Source organism: Artemia sp. Qi Xiang Cuo, chromosome 6 (assembly GCF_049724085.1).
Source record: "Artemia sp. Qi Xiang Cuo chromosome 6, ASM4972408v1, whole genome shotgun sequence".
Taxonomy (NCBI): domain Eukaryota; kingdom Metazoa; phylum Arthropoda; class Branchiopoda; order Anostraca; family Artemiidae; genus Artemia; species Artemia sp. Qi Xiang Cuo.
The window spans coordinates 7,135,109-7,151,154 of record NC_142799.1 but is presented as its reverse complement, the minus strand read 5'-3'; the positions used below and the strand labels follow the sequence as shown (position 1 = coordinate 7,151,154).

Here is a 16,046-nt window from a genome sequence, read left to right as displayed (position 1 = left end):
TATTTTAAGAAGAGAGAAATCTGAACCCCTTCTAACTTTATTTTCCTTCAGTTAACCAATTTTGCCCTTTAGTAGTGCGGTGGGATCTCAGCTTTTCAATATGGGGCCTAGAGCTCAAACTCAGCTATAGCAACACACTGCCGTAGCAACATAGCTGTAGCAACACACGGCCGACGCAAGGACCCTATTAGTCAAAAGTTGTCATTAACCTGAACAAACAAACAACTTTATTAGAAAAGCAGAAAATTCTTTTGACGATTATATTGCCATCAGCATGGATAATATTCGGATTATAGTTTTTTATATTTTGAATCAAAATATTTAAGTTTTAAAATCATTTATTATTATTTAACGGTTATTCTACAAAATATAGCATCAAATTCTACGAAATTCTACATTCGTTGTGCAAAAGATGGTCGCTATAAAATTGTGACCATCTATTTATCAACCAGTGCAGTCCGATGGCATTTCATGACGGGCTTTGAAGTGACGAATATTTTGTATGCATTGTACAGTGGCTGATAGTTTTTTCTTGCGAGGGGGGGGGGATTTTGAGACTAATTTTGACGATTTTCTTCTTGGTTGATTCGTAGGTATTTTGTCTCTTTTTCTCCTCTACAATATGTATAAATATGAGTAAATATATAAAATTATAAACTATATCCAAGCCAAGTCGAAGAGGTGGGGAATGTAGTGATTCCCTCTGACCTCATTCGCTTGATCTGCCACTATTTTATCATTAATAACTCAAATGCTGTTTGTTCATACATGTATTCCTTTCGAAAAACGTTTCTGATATGTTAATAACCAATCAATTATTAGAATGTTCATAATGCCTAAGTCATATTTGTGGTATAGCAAAGACTTATTTAGCCGATATTTGTAGCGAAATGGTAATATAATATAATAAATGCATGTAATATAATAAATGATAGTAAATGATAATATAAATAGTGCCATGCTAATCACTTGGTTTATAAAATATGTTATGTTTTGTCTAGATGAATTTAAGGTTGGAAGTTGCTAAGTAGTGGGACGTGTTTAACGTAAATGTCTTTCAAAATTATGTAGGCCATATTTGTTTCACTATTTAGAGTAATGGTATTCAATGTAGGGTTTTCAATTTCTCAGTTTTCTGCTGTAAACTCAGGTGCTGAACCTGAAAAATGAACTGGTTTTGTCTTCTTTTTATTTCAGCTTGATTCATTTTATTTCAGCATTTGAGAGTAAAAATCGGGATCACTTGGTTTTTTATACTTTGGTTCTTGCCGCCAACACTGATAAAAGAGAAAATTCACGATCATAAGGTTACTTGTTTCGTAAGGACCTGAGCTTGATCAAATCATAGGTAGTGATTTTGTCTCGGTTGTTCAGGCCAACTAGTATCCTGGTAGAATTCTAGTTCATCGTTTACGATGTTGAGAATCATTTTCTCAAAAAAATAGAAAAGGAAAATGTCTCTCCCCTATCTCTCCTAGCCCCTGCAGTTCAAACTTTTTAAGAGTGCGACGAGATTAAACAAACTTACACCAAACTTTTGTTTTGGTTTTTTGAGGTTTTAGAGGCAATGTGCAGGGTTGACACTGAACTTTATACAGTATCATGATAGTAATTTTACAATAACATACAGTAACGTAGCAGAGTAACGTTGTACAGTTGCATTTTCTCTAAACGCTGGGTAGACGTAGTGTTTTTAGGGTGTACACGTGCAAATGATAAGCTGACTTTTTCACAGATAAATTAGCATATTTTTGGCAATTATTTTAAATTTCTAAAACAGTTAAGGTGAGACTTTTTACCATTATAAGATTAGAAAAGAAAGATCAAATAACTTGGCTTGCTATTGTCAACAAAGCAGAGGAGAGCTAGACTGCTATGGCCACTCACAAGTTCAAAATGTTGAAAAATGTGAAAAAATAGCCCACCAAAAAGAAGTAAGTAATTTGGGTCGTGAGATGGAAAAAAAGGTAGTAGAAGAATGACGGAATATGATCTTCCAAATGATTTTTGATCTTCCAAATGTGATTCTTGTGATCACAGGCCTGTGATTCTTGGTGTCACGTGGCTTCAGTAAAAACGTCAAATGGTTCTCAGAGGTTCTCTAGCATAGTCGGCATTGCCCAATACCTTCTGACCTTACCATTTTCGGACGCTATTATGGAGCGGTTCTTTTCAACCTTAAAAAATGTTAAAACAGATCATAGACTCACTCAAAAGTGTGACCCTTACCTCAATTATGCCGGCCAAGTCTGGCACGAAAAGAAAGAAACATATGTCCCTTGATTTAGAAGTCAATGCTCCCCTCTTAAAACTAATCAAAATTGTAAAAGCCAACACGACAGCAGATGAGTGCGTTCAGTGTAGTAAAAAAAAAGTGCAGTTAAAAAAGAAAACAAATGATGAAAGTTTGTTTTGTATTTGAGGAAAAAAAGGATTTTACATGATTCTTTAACTATATGAGATGAAAAAGAATAGAATTGAGTCTGAATAAGGTGCGATTCTTTTTTTTTTACCATTGATGAAGGAGGAGCTGTAAGACAGACAATGTCTTGTCTCGTAAAAAAATTTCTATGTGACGGAATATTGTCAGATTTTTTGGTTGGAGTCGGAAATTTTTTCGGATTTTGGACCAGTGTGCTGTCAGAAAAAATGTCGGATTTTCTGGGGTTGTGTGTCACACTTTTTAAACAGACCGGTTGGCAATCTAGTAGGAACAAAGTGAAAGCACTGCCTTGCTGGGCTTTTTTTACAGTTGCAGTCACCAAGCCTGTCGTCTGCCCAAGCCTGGCGGCAGCTGGGATCGAACCCAAGGCCCTATACTGCCCAGATGATATCAATCCACTACACTACCGAAGTTTATGGGAAAACCTAGAATATGATAGTGTTATAATAATAACTAGGAAAGATGAAATAATATATTTATCTCATATCAATCTATTATATTACCGCAAATGCTTTGTAAAGTCCATTTAAACTATAATAAATTATTACAATTACTAAAGTAAATGTAATGTAATTTGAAAATATACATTTAAGAAAACGAAATTACAAAACAACTTGTTATTTGTTAACTATCACATTAACAGTGCACACCGTAAGAGCGCTGCTAATCTGAATCAAGAACCATTTCTTGAACTAAAAAAAAATCTTTATGACATTACGATATTTTTAGGATATTTTAAGACTTACTAAGAGGTTTTGTGTAAGAAATTGTAACTCCTACACACAGGAATTAAGATCTTGAAAAGTAAACAGCTGAGAGAAAAGAATTTACTTTGATTTGTTCAGAAACTACTGAGTAACTTTACGGACATTTTTAACTGCTAAGTAACTAACATTTCTTATGACATTTTATGGCTCAAATGGGAATGGGCTCCATATATTTTAACACCTTAATACAGGAATGAAGGCTCTAAAAGACTAATAATTTGAAGAAAAAAAGAAGTTACGTTGATTTACAACAAACTTGTTTTTCAGTATTTCTTGGGTATGTTCTATACATTTTTTTGTGACGTTTTATATTACATATTTATGTGCGAAAGCTGGATTGGTGTTCCGAAAGTACTAAGCAACTTTATGGACATTTTTAACTGCTAGTCCAAGTAATTGAGAGGCATTTGTGTGTAATTGAGAGGCCCGAGTGTCGCTATTTGTTGCCTCAATTGGCTCGTATATGATACAGCTTTATTAGTGTTCCAAAACTGCTAAGTAACTCTTTGGGGTTCTCCGTGCAGAACCTCAAAGAATAAAAGCAGCTGCAACACTGTCTTGATAAACCTGACCCCGAGTGTCGCTATTTGTTGCCTCAATTGGCTTCTGATTCTTCTAATTCCAATGAGTCAGTATATTTCCTTATTGATTGCCTCTATGGAAATTGTCTTAAATTCATTTTTCATACAAAGATAGCAGCTTCAAATGAAGACATCATTGACAGAAAGAAAGATTACTAATGGAAAATAAAATGTCATTAGATTATATTTGATTGAAAACCTGATTTAATTTATAGACTGTTAAATGTGTCTTAATTTTTTATTCCTGAAGAAAACATTGCTTCAACTGCTGCAAATGAAAATATCAATTTAAAGGAAAGAAAGATTATTATTTAAAATATTAAGTATAATCGACTTATTAGGTTGATTTTAAATGTTTTAATCTGCTTCAAAGGAAGATATCATTGGCAAGATTGTTAATCTTTTCGTTATTAATTTAATTAAGTTTAAAAATCTAAGTTATTATTCATTAATTATGTATTATTAAATAAATAGTAATTAATTATTAATATAAGAGTGACAATTTTAATAGTGAGAAAAAAGTTATTCCAGAAAATAGATAGTAGCTTTAAATGAAGACATCATTGACAGAAAGAAAAATTACTAATTGTTACATCAAATTTGCTTATTTTTCATTTTATATTACTGGATATCTGATAGAATATTAAATATGCCTAAAGTTTTCATTTCTGAGAGAAACTTCGCTCCAACTGCTACAAATGAACGTATAATTAACAGAAAGAAAGATTATTAATTAGACTATTAAATATGATTGACTTTTGAAGTTGGTTTTATATGTTTTATCTGTTTCATATGAAAATATCATATGTCTATTAAACTCCTATTTATTAGATTAATTATTAATTAATTGTTTTTCAGTAAATTAATAATAATTATATATATATATATATATATATATATATATATATATATATATATATATATATATATATATATATATATATATATATATATATATATATATATATATATATATATATATATATATATATATATATATATATATATATATATATATATATATATATATATATATATATATATATATATATATATATATATATATATATAAATTATTAACATAAGATGAATTTGAATATTAACAAGAGACTTATTTTCTTATTTCAGAAGGAGATAGCAGCTTTAAACAAAGATATCATTGGCAGGAAGAAAGAGAGGTGTAATCAAAATGACCATAAAATCACTTCAAAGTAAGATTCCAATCTATAATACTTTGCAGCAATTATTTATTGCCTGAAAGATTGTCCATAGTTGGTATATATCAAACAGTTCGTGGTAACGAACTGTAAGTAAGGAGCGACCCGGCTCAATGGTAACCGAAACGCTAGAAAACGGAATTTTGATACCAATAGGTACATCAAAAGAATCAGATTTTAATGTTGGTTTCAAATAAATAAGTTTCATCAAGTTTAGTCCTACCTATCGAAAGTTACGCGTCTGAGAAAATTTGGCTGATTTTCGATAAAAGGGGGAAAGACCCCCTAAAAGCTATAGAACCTTAATGAAAATAACATCATCATATTCAGCATATTAGAGAACCCTACTGAAGAGGTTTCAAGCTCCTATCTACAAAAATGTGGAATTTTGCATTTTTTGCCAGAAGAAAGATTACGGATGCGTGTTTATTTTTTTTTATTATTTTTTTTTTCCCCAGGGGTGATCGTACCGACCCAGTGGTCCTAGAATATCGTGTGAGGGCTCATTTGAACTGAAATTAAAAGTTATAGTGTCCTTTTTAAGTGACCAAAAAAATGGAGGGCAACTAGGCCCCCTCCCACGCTCATGTTTTTCCCAAAGTCACCCAATCAAAATTTTGAGATAGCCATTTTGTTCAGCATGGTCGAAAATATGATAACTATATCTTTTAGGATGACTTAATCCCCCGGAGTCCCCGGGGAGAGGGCTGAAATTTACCAAATGTTGACATATAGTATTGGTTATTGGGAAGTATACAGACGTTTTCTGGGGGGATTTTTTCTGGTAGTGGGGTTCAAGGGGTGGTGGTGGGGATCAGGGGCTTATGTGGAAGTGTCTTTCCATAAAGGAAGTTTTCATGGGGGAAGGGACATTGATATGAAGGGAGCGCCGGATTTCCCAGCATTATTTAAAAAAAGATCAGAAATTATATATAAAAAACTTCTATATGACTATAGAAGTTCGTTACGTAAGTTAATTCGTCAGTTTCGTATATTTATTACTAAAAAATCGTTCGTAAATAAAATTAATCAACTTTCGAGAAAGCCATTTAACCAAAAAATAGTAAAATTAACCTTCAAATTTCGTTTTAATTATTCATGTACGGTGAGCCAAAATCAAAACCTGCATTAATTCAAAAACGTTCAAAAATTAAATTAAAAAAAACAAGTTTTGTTTAGCTGAAAGTAAGGAACGACGTTAAACTTAAAACGAACATAAATTATTCCGTATATGAAAGGGGTTGTCCCCTCCTCAACGCCTCGCTCTTTCCGCTAAAGTTTGACTTTCTCACAACTCTATTTTTTTTTTAAACAATGAAAAAATTTTTCGTAAAGAGTGTGGCGTCAAGGAGGGGACAACCCCTTTCATATAAGGAATATTTTCTGTTCGTTTTAAGTTTTAACGTCGTTCCTTACATTCAGCTAAAAAAAACTTGTTTTTTTATTTAATTACGTATATAGTTCGTATAAATTCAGAAGTTTACTAAAAGTTAGAAGACTCAAAATTGTATATATTTCCACAAAGCATAGACACATTTTAAGAACGAAAAGATCGTCACACATTATACATTATCTTCGAGTAAAAAAAAAAAAAGTTTCTGGTTCTGGAGGCAGGCAACTGCTCCCTACAGAATCCAGTTTGCCCCCACCCCTCAGACCCCAGTTTGCCCCCCCCCCCAGCTGAAATTTAGTTTCTTCAAAAATCTTGTCTAAACTAAGATAAGTCTGTATAATTCAAGCATCAAGAGAAACGAGCCAGTTTTCTTTTGTATATGTTTGCCTTTGTGGTACTATATGGCTCAGGTTTCTCTTTCATTTTCACATAGTTTTGGAAAATTGGCTCTAACTTTCTCCCCCCCCCCAGGATTTTGACGAAATTACGGCCCTGCTTTCTGGTAGACTATTGTTTTAAGCAATTACCGAAACTGTTTTAACTTTGCTGATGGCTTAACTATTTTAATTTTGAGACATTTTAACACTTGAGCTGTTTAAGCAGGTACCCTTACTTTGTAACTCAGCATTGACTCCTTACGCAAGATATTGAAGATCTTACGTTAAGTTGGTTCTTTACCTAGTACAGAACCAACTCTTGTCCATAGCAAACGTTAAACGCGCTTTATTTTTAAGAATGAAAAGATAGCCAAAAAGCTGACATGAACAATTCTACGTCCTATTGTATCTTCTTGTAATAAAAACAGCTAAAATGTTTGATAAAATTTAAACCTATAATTGGAAATAATATGTACATTCCTTGTTAATACTCTAATTAACATCGGTGTCTAAAAATTAGCCCGGTCCAGTGACAAGGGTAGTTTAAGTTTGCTGATGCCATAGCTATTTTAAGCCTGAGACATTTTAAGCTGGTAGGTACCCTTACTATGCAAATCTGTATTGACACCTTATGTAAGATTTTGAAATACAATCATGGTTGTAGCGTCAGACGCAACCTAGTAAAGAACGAAGTCTGGCCCATGGTAACCAAAAAACGCGCTTTAAAAAAAAGAGCTGTCAAATGATGGAGAATCCCATGTGAAGCTGATTCAGGAGTGATAACTACATTCTCCGTTAATTTTAATGTTAAAAGTTTAGTAGATTTATTGAAGTTCCGAAAAATAGCTTCGAACCCCTCGAAAATGGCATCGGATTGAAATTGAAACTGCAACTTTAGAATCAAAGTAGCCAAAAACCCCTCATATAAGAATAACAGTCCCTCATCTTAAACAACAAGAAAAATCTCTTTTTTGCATGGTATGCAGTGGTGTCTCCCTTTTTTCTTTTTTTTTTGTCTTGATAAGCGAAGCTCAAGCGAATAGTAATTAAGGGCCCTTGTGTTTCCTTAAAGCTAATGCAGTTAACTGCATCGACTTAGAACTGAGTACCAGGGATTCTGTAAAGCTGTTTGGTTGGACTGTTTATTCAAAATAATTAAATATACTACTACTACTAACAACTTATGGCAGCACCAAGACGCTTGAGGTCAGTACAGCTGCGCACGCTCCCCGTCCATCTCAATCTGTTCGAAGCCTCCCTCTTTACACCCTTCCAGGAAGTCCCAATTTCCCTGAAATCTTTCCTTGCGACCTCCTCCCACTCCATTTGGGGACGACCTGGTTTTCATTTGGCCCTAGATGATTGGCTGAAAAGGACGATGTTTGGCAATCTGTCGTCCTTCATCTGCAGACGCCTCGCTCATTATAATCCTAGAAAGCGGGATTCAACCACGTGTTTTGCACAGCTGACTGTTTGAAATACGGTTAGTCAAACGGGTACCCAAAACAATATATCGACAATTTCTCTGGGAAACATATAGCAAATCTTCCTCCGTCTTTTTGATCCGCTCAAGCTTCAGAACCATATTTGTCCACTGTTATCACTGTAGCTTCCAATGTTCTAATCTTGGTTGGCAGAGTTATCTTCCTATTCTTACAAACTTTTTTCTGGGCCTTTGGTATACTACTTTGAACATCTCCATTGCACCCACCATCTTTAATAATAATACTACCTAGGTAAGTAAAGTTGTGCATGTGATCGATTTTCTTGCTACCCAACATTACCTCTGCACCTTTACTTCTTGCTACCCTCTTGCTACTCTCATTTTCCTGCGATTTTCTTGCATTACCTCTGCACCTTTACTTCTTGCTACCCTCTTGCTACCCTCATTTTTTGCGATTTTCTTGCATTACCTCTGCACCTTTACTTCTTGCTACCCTCATTTTCTTGCGATATTCTTGCATTACCTCTGCACCTTTATTTACTCTTAGTCTCGGTGACGGTCTTCTTAACATTAATTTTCAAACTTGTTCTTGTACCCTGAACTCTCAAACCTCCAAAAAAACATTTATTTTGCTAACATTTACATCTCGGATGCTCAAATCATCCGCAAAACTCAGTCTAGGAGAGTTTTACTTCCAGTTTTTGATAAAAATTCCCTTTCTTGACTCAAAAGGTTTAATATTCCAATGACTAGTTTAAGTACTGTTTATATTTGTTAAGTACTGTTTAAGTACTAGTTTAATTACTGTTTATATTTGGCTCTCATTACTTAACGTTTCGTTTCGTTTGATGTCTATGTCTCATCGAAGATCAGCCATGTATAATCTTGCTTTATATAGTTCTTTAGTTTCTTTAATACTTGCCAGCCATAGCTAAACTGAAAACTATGATACGATGCTATAGAATGGGTAAAAGTTTCTACCAAGGTCAAATCGGAATAGAAGTTACTATAAGATGAAGAATCCTACACTTTGTTTTTTAAGTATGCCCTATTTTGTCTTACGATGTTGTGATGGGGTTGGAACTCTTATTAACAGTTATTTTAGGGGGGGGGGGTTAAGGGGATCTAGAAATTTGGGGGAAGTGGGCAAATAATTTTTTTCGGTTCTAATAAAATATTCTCATTATAGTACTTTTTTTACGTAATCCGATCGACCCTTTGACTAGTTAAAATGTTCACAAAAGGGTTTTGAAAATTTTCTGTTTCATCACTTGCTACTTATGATGATGTTTCACATCAGTTTTGTTTGAGTACATTATAAATGACAGGATAAAAACTTACTACGGACTTCGGATTGAAATGCCTATAGTCTTATTTTCACTGACACATTCTTCCTCCCTACCCAGACAACTTGTAAAATAAAACCTATACTTAACTAATTTGAAAGAATGCCAGTAGCCTCGTACTTGAATAAGATTTCATGTCGTTTTCGAAAAGATGCCACAATTCCTTTGAGCAGTTGATTCTTTTTTTGGCAGTTTTTTGTGCAGTTGTTGTCATTTGAAGAAGTGATTACCACACCTTCGAAAACACGGGATCCACAGCCGAAGAAGTCTTCCCTGACTTGGTCAGGCTAGTAACACCTTCAACAGGCTAAATGAGACCCTAGACGGTCAACCATTTCGATCAAAAGCTTTCGTCAGTCGATTGACTCAAGCGTGATTGACCGTCTAGGAACCTGCTTGACGCGTGAGTCAAGCGTTGACGGTGATTGATAGAAAGTTTGAATGACTCAATCATTTTGATCAAAAGCAATGTGTTAGATTAGCTTGGGTCGCGCTTGAAGGGTCGATTGAAGGTTGATTAAAGCACACGTGAATCGATTGACGGAAACGTTTGATCAATATGATCGACCGTCTAGGGCCTACTTAAAAGTTCCGAGATTGACGACCTTCTCTCTGCGGGTCAAGTATCGGATATTTGATGCTTCGCATATTTCAGCATGTCATACTCCTGGTATCAGACATCTCAATGAAGAACAAGAGAGGAGAATCCAATTTTCTGAAAACATTTGCCTCCCAAACTATTTAGTATCGACTGTATTCAGAAGATAATGAACGAGTACGTAAGGAACGTAATAGCAGCTAATCATCGGGACCTTCTTAAGGTCTGGAGGGAGTTACCTTGTAGATGTGCTGTGAATGAGTGAGTCCAGAATGCACAGTCAACTTTTTTTCAGTCGCTGGCGGCAAACGCCACACGTAGTCGTTTCAGCAGTAATCTAGTGAAGTAAATAAAAATATTCTACACGTATTTTTAAATATTTTTTATTAGGTATTTGGAAAAATACGAGCATCTTATTGGCCGAGAATCTGCTAAAGAAGCGGCTAGGAAAACGGAAGTCAAACAGCAGTATGGTTTTGTTCCGAGCGAAAATAAGAAGGATGTCAGGTCAATCGAGCAGACCCTCAATGATATTCGGGCACGAAAGAAATTAAAGACCAGTTCAGGACAGGCAGATTCTCTTTGACGCATTTTTATCTGTAGGCGTTTTTTATAGGTAAGGATCTAATGTTTTTTTGTTTTGTTTTTTATCCTGGTTTATTTTTGTCATTTGTTATTCCTGTTTGTGCAATATTTAGTGTTTTAGGTGAGGGTGATGGACTGCTGCTTTCGGACTTGACTGATTTTCGAAATTGCAATTATAGCAGCCATAAGTGTTAATCTCTTCGCCAATCAAAACGTCCGTGAAGTTTTTGTGAGCGGTTGTGGCTGTAACTCAAGAAATATTCTGGTTCCACGACTGACAGCTCTGCTAAAAAGTGGCTTATAAAGAAAATGTATTAGATCCCTGAAATGCTTTTTGTTATTTTTTATATTGACCTTATTACAGAGAAATACCCTTGTGAAATTTAAGAGTCAATTACATATTTTGACGCTTAAACCTGAAAAGTTGATTTAATCGTTTATGGTATATTTGGCTTCTTTCAGGTATGAATCGATTTTTTAGTGAAAGTTATAAGTCAATGAAATACTTTGATGCTGAAATCTAAAAAGTTGGAATTAATAGATTCGGGTTTTTTGCTATTAATTTGAAAAATAACTTTAATTTTAAAGCGTATAGTATTTTCCAAAATGATTGGTATTTATAGTAAAAAGAAAATTGGTCAGATTGTGGATAAATTTCAGAAAAGTATTGACAGTTTTAACTTTCATACTAGCTGGGAAACAGCAGCCGCTACGGTATCGGTGGCTATTTTTGCTTAGACTAATAAAAAAAAATTGCAATATAAATTATTTGGTTGTTGTATAATTATATTATAGAATTGTATAGAATTATAAGGTAGTACGTTCTGCATAAGCTCAGTTTTTCTTGCGTTTTGCCATGATGAGAATAGGATTGAATTCCATGAACCTTAGTGACAGATACTCAATAACTATACATTCTTTATTAAATGCATCGCGTTCACAGAATATTACCATTTATTCATTATAGGCTTTTTTAGTCATATAGGCTTATGTTCCGAAATATATGTTGTCGGAACGTGGTTTGGATTCATTATTTCTGGCGTTAAAACACTAAGAAGAAAACAATTCTTTTTAGTCGGTTTGGCATCACTAATTGTAACTTGTAATTTTCTGTGAGTTCGCGGAAACAATTTGCGAAAACACTAACTGGATGGGGAGCTTAAAAGTTGGACATTCGGATGTAAGCAAAGATTTGTTAGTGGCGCCAATTTAGGAAAATGTAGAGAGGGTGCAAAGTTTTCGTGATTTTTAAAGAAAGATTTTAAAAAGCATTTTTTCAAATCTAGGGATGGCCTTTGGTGGAATTATAGATTGATCTCTGCTTGGCGATTCGGTCTTCTACTAAAATTCTTTGGAAACATGATAAATTAGTGGCAACTTAGGAATAGGATCATCAAATATAAACTGAAATTTAAGATAAGATGGGGTTTTTATTTCAAAACAACCATCACGAGCAAGAACGCCGAATTTTTGTCTTTCGTCAATACAAAATAACAAAAAAAAAACAGATCAATGCAAATAAACATAACTCAAGTTGGCAAGCAACGCAACAAAAACAAAAAGTGTAGAAAATATCAATGACATCAAAAAGGAAGCTCAAGATAGTCAGAAAGAAAAAAGATGAAACTATGAAATATAAAATAAAAAAAAATAGCAAGTTCTAAATGAGGGTTTGGAAGATAATTGAGTTCGGTAAGTGAAACTTCCAAGACTGAATCCGTGGCTTAAAATATACTCTGGGAAGGTATTTTCTCTGATGCTATAGTCTGGAAATGTGCAATCTCTTTCCTTTCCTTATTTCCAGGGCTTAGAAAACTGCATAGAAGACCCGTCCAAATTTCAACCAAAAAAATTACCTTAATTTGGGGTTTTAGTGTCTTTTTCTTTGGCTGTTGTCTAGATTTTGAAATTTCATAAATCAGGATCGAGTAGCCAACTCAACTAATTTCCAAGACAACAAAAATTTCCTTATGTAGAAATTTACCCATAAATAGGAAGTAAAAGAAAAACAATTATCAACGATAAAATTCAACTAAAAATGATGGAGAGGGGGAAATGGGGTAAAAAGCAATTGAAGTGGAATTATATTCCTGTTGTATCTTCATTATAAGAAGATGGTGTGCTAAAACAGCCTGATGTCCAACTTTTCACTTTAAAGTGGATAAGGGTGCCAATTCGGAGGGAGCGTTTTTCCGCCTAGATTATTTTTGCCCCCTCCCACGATTTTGATAAATGGCTGTTTTGGTATTTTTATATTTCTTTTTTTGGAAAAAATTGAAAACAACAAAATTGCCCCCCCCCCCCCCCGATTAAAAAAAAAATTATCCCCTTCCCTACATTTTCGTGAATTAGCGCCGCCTGATAAAGCTATGCCTGAACTTTGGTCGCCCAGTCATTAAAAGCCAGTTACAAACATCAAAAACAAGAAGGACAATAGGGAATTCTTGGCGTAAGACAGTGAAGATAATTTGAATGAATATTTTGGCCCCATGCCCAAGAGTCGTCCTCGGCAAAATAAAAGTACATAAAAGAAGAAAGACTCACAACAACATGCGACCAATAAAACTAAAATGCAAATGTTTGTGCATTCTACAAAAAGCCACTGCTTTCAAGGTTATTTCTAGAAATAGAAGTAATTATGAATACATTTTTCAGTAAATTCATTTGATTTTTTTTTTTTCAGTCCTTTACTGAAAAGTTTGACGCTAAGAGCTCAAAATCTTATTCTATGGCAAAAAAATTATTCTTTTTCGCGAATGTTTGTGATGTTTCGCAAATGTTTGTGATGGAAAGGCAGTGTGGTCTTCGTCGTTATTTAAAAGCCAGTTAGTATTTTTTTTTCTGAAAATTGGCATACTAACATATTCGGGTTTGTAAAAATGATCTAGATTGGTTACGAGTTTGGAAAAATTCTGTTCTCCCCGGCACCTTTGATATGTTTTTAAAAAAAAAAAATTCTGCTGCCTGAAATTAAAGACCCTACCACCAGAAGCAACTGCTAAACTGGAGATGGACAGTTGGACAAGGGTGACTGAATAGCAGTCACCGTCAGTATGGGTTATAACTGTGTGCAAGAGAATTCACACATTAGTTTTTTTGCGGACAATTATAATTTCAGCGGTGATTATTTTTCGGTGTGGAAAAATGATCTACACAGGTCACGACTTTGGGAAAATCCGTTTAAAGCCTTAATCTTGGAGAGAAAAAAATTCATTTGAATTCGAAGAAACGCACATTCGTATGCGTTTCTTATCGTTTTGTTTCTTTAATATTTGTTTTATTACTTTTATTAACAAGCCTGTTTAGCAAAGACTACTGCGCTCAAAGATACTTGGAATCGTTATAATATGTTTTTTCTCTAAAGATGAGTATCTGTGATAAACATTTTAAAATTGCATTTTAATTTAACTTGATTGTCGATAGTATAGAATAATTTGTCTGGATGAATATGAAAAAATGGTTGCCGAATAAAATAAATGAAATCAAAGCTAAAAAAAAACTGTCCTTCTATTCACTGGGTGAAGCTCGATTCCCTGGTACTTTCCTTCTAATTAAATTAAATACAAGTTTTCAGTTAAATACAAGTTTTCAGTTTCAGTTAAAAAAAAAACAAGTTTTTTTTAACAGAAAGCGAGGAGGGACATTAAAACTTAAAACAAACAGAAATTATTCCGTATATGAAAGGAGCTGACCCCTTCCTCTACGCCTCGCTCTTTACGCTAAAGTTTTTATTGTTCTAAATGTTATGTTGTTAAAGCGGTCTTTCTAGTCTCCTTTCTCTGGCAAGGAGCTTTTTAATTGCTATATGGTATTTAGTATACTCAAACTTCTGATTATTTTCATGTTTTTGGTAGCCTTTAAATCTGCATCATTGCTCTTATTGATTCTATTAATTCTAAATATTAATAATTTATTAATTGTTACTAATTAATTCTAAAGAATGGGGCTGTTACTTTTGTTATTTATTTTTTTAATATTTAAAAGTTCGCTCACGGGATTAATTTTTAGTGATTATATTAATTTTAACTTATTCATAATTTATTAATTCTAACTCCTTAATTCGTATATATATATATATATATATATATATATATATATATATATATATATATATATATATATATATATATATATATATATATATATATATATATATATATATATATATATATATATATATATATATATATATATATATATATAATGTATATTGGCTTACACTTGTTGATGTGGGGAGCATCCTATTTTTACAAATATTTAGAAAGTCATTCACATTATTAAAACCCAGTAACTTTCCGTCAAATTCCTGATTAGCTAATTAACCATTGACTAATATTTGAAATCTGCGACTAGCTACGAATTTTCCGATAGAAAAATGTAGCCAAAGAATTTTTCAACTTTGTCGTCTAGTAGAGTACTTTTTTAAATTACTACTAAATATTCTGTTGGTACGAAAAGGCTCAACCAGTATAAGAAATCAGCTCCCACATATATATATATATATATATATATATATATATATATATATATATATATATATATATATATATATATATATATATATATATATATATATATATATATACATTATAATGAAATGGGATACCCTTAGGAATTAACTCTTAGATAATTAATTAATTCTTATATAAATATAATTCAAAGCCTCAGAAACTCGTATACATTACTGAGTACTCAAAAAAGGTCTTTCTGAATTGTTGATTAGCTAATCTACCATTGATGAATCTTTAGAATCCGTGACTGGCTACTAATGGTTTTCAATAAAAAATTTGCATATTAATTTTATTTCTATTTGGTTAAATGGCTTCCTCGAAAGTTGCTCAATTTTATTTGCGAACTTTTTTATTAGTAATAAATATACTTACCTTACGAATTAACTTACGTAACGAACTTCTTTATTCATATATTTTTAATACGTATATTAGGAGGTTCGCCCCTAGTCAAGACCTCGCTCTTTACACTAAAGTTCGAATTTTATTCCAATTCTTTAAAAATGACCCTTAATCGCCAAGGCCGTTAATTAGAATAAATAGCTCTTATGAAAGCATTAAAAAATCTTTGGCGGAAAGAACGAGGCATTGACTTGGGAGCGAACCCAGATCATATACGTAATAGTTTCTGTTCGTTTTAAGTTCTGATGTTGCTCCTTACTTTCAGTGGAAAAACTTGTTGTTTTTTTTATTTAATTTCTGATCGTTTTTTAAAATAATGCTGGGAAATCCGGCGCCTCCTTCATAGCAATGTCCCTTCCTCCATGGAAAGATCCTCCCACGTAAA

General features: G+C 33.2%; 1 protein-coding gene across 2 annotated transcripts in view; it reads left to right on the top strand.

The window, feature by feature from the left end:
* LOC148950821 (sperm-associated antigen 7) overlaps positions 1–16,046 on the top strand; it is an 86,275-nt gene that overhangs the window by 18,632 nt on the left and 51,597 nt on the right. For both annotated transcript variants that reach the window (XM_089090469.1, XM_089090468.1), the window contains exons 5-6: positions 4,920–5,002; positions 10,557–10,782. In XM_089090469.1, coding sequence (XP_088946595.1) covers positions 4,920–5,002; positions 10,557–10,752 — 279 coding nt within the window. In that variant the 3' untranslated portion in view covers positions 10,753–10,782. The remainder of the gene's footprint in view (positions 1–4,919; positions 5,003–10,556; positions 10,783–16,046) is intronic.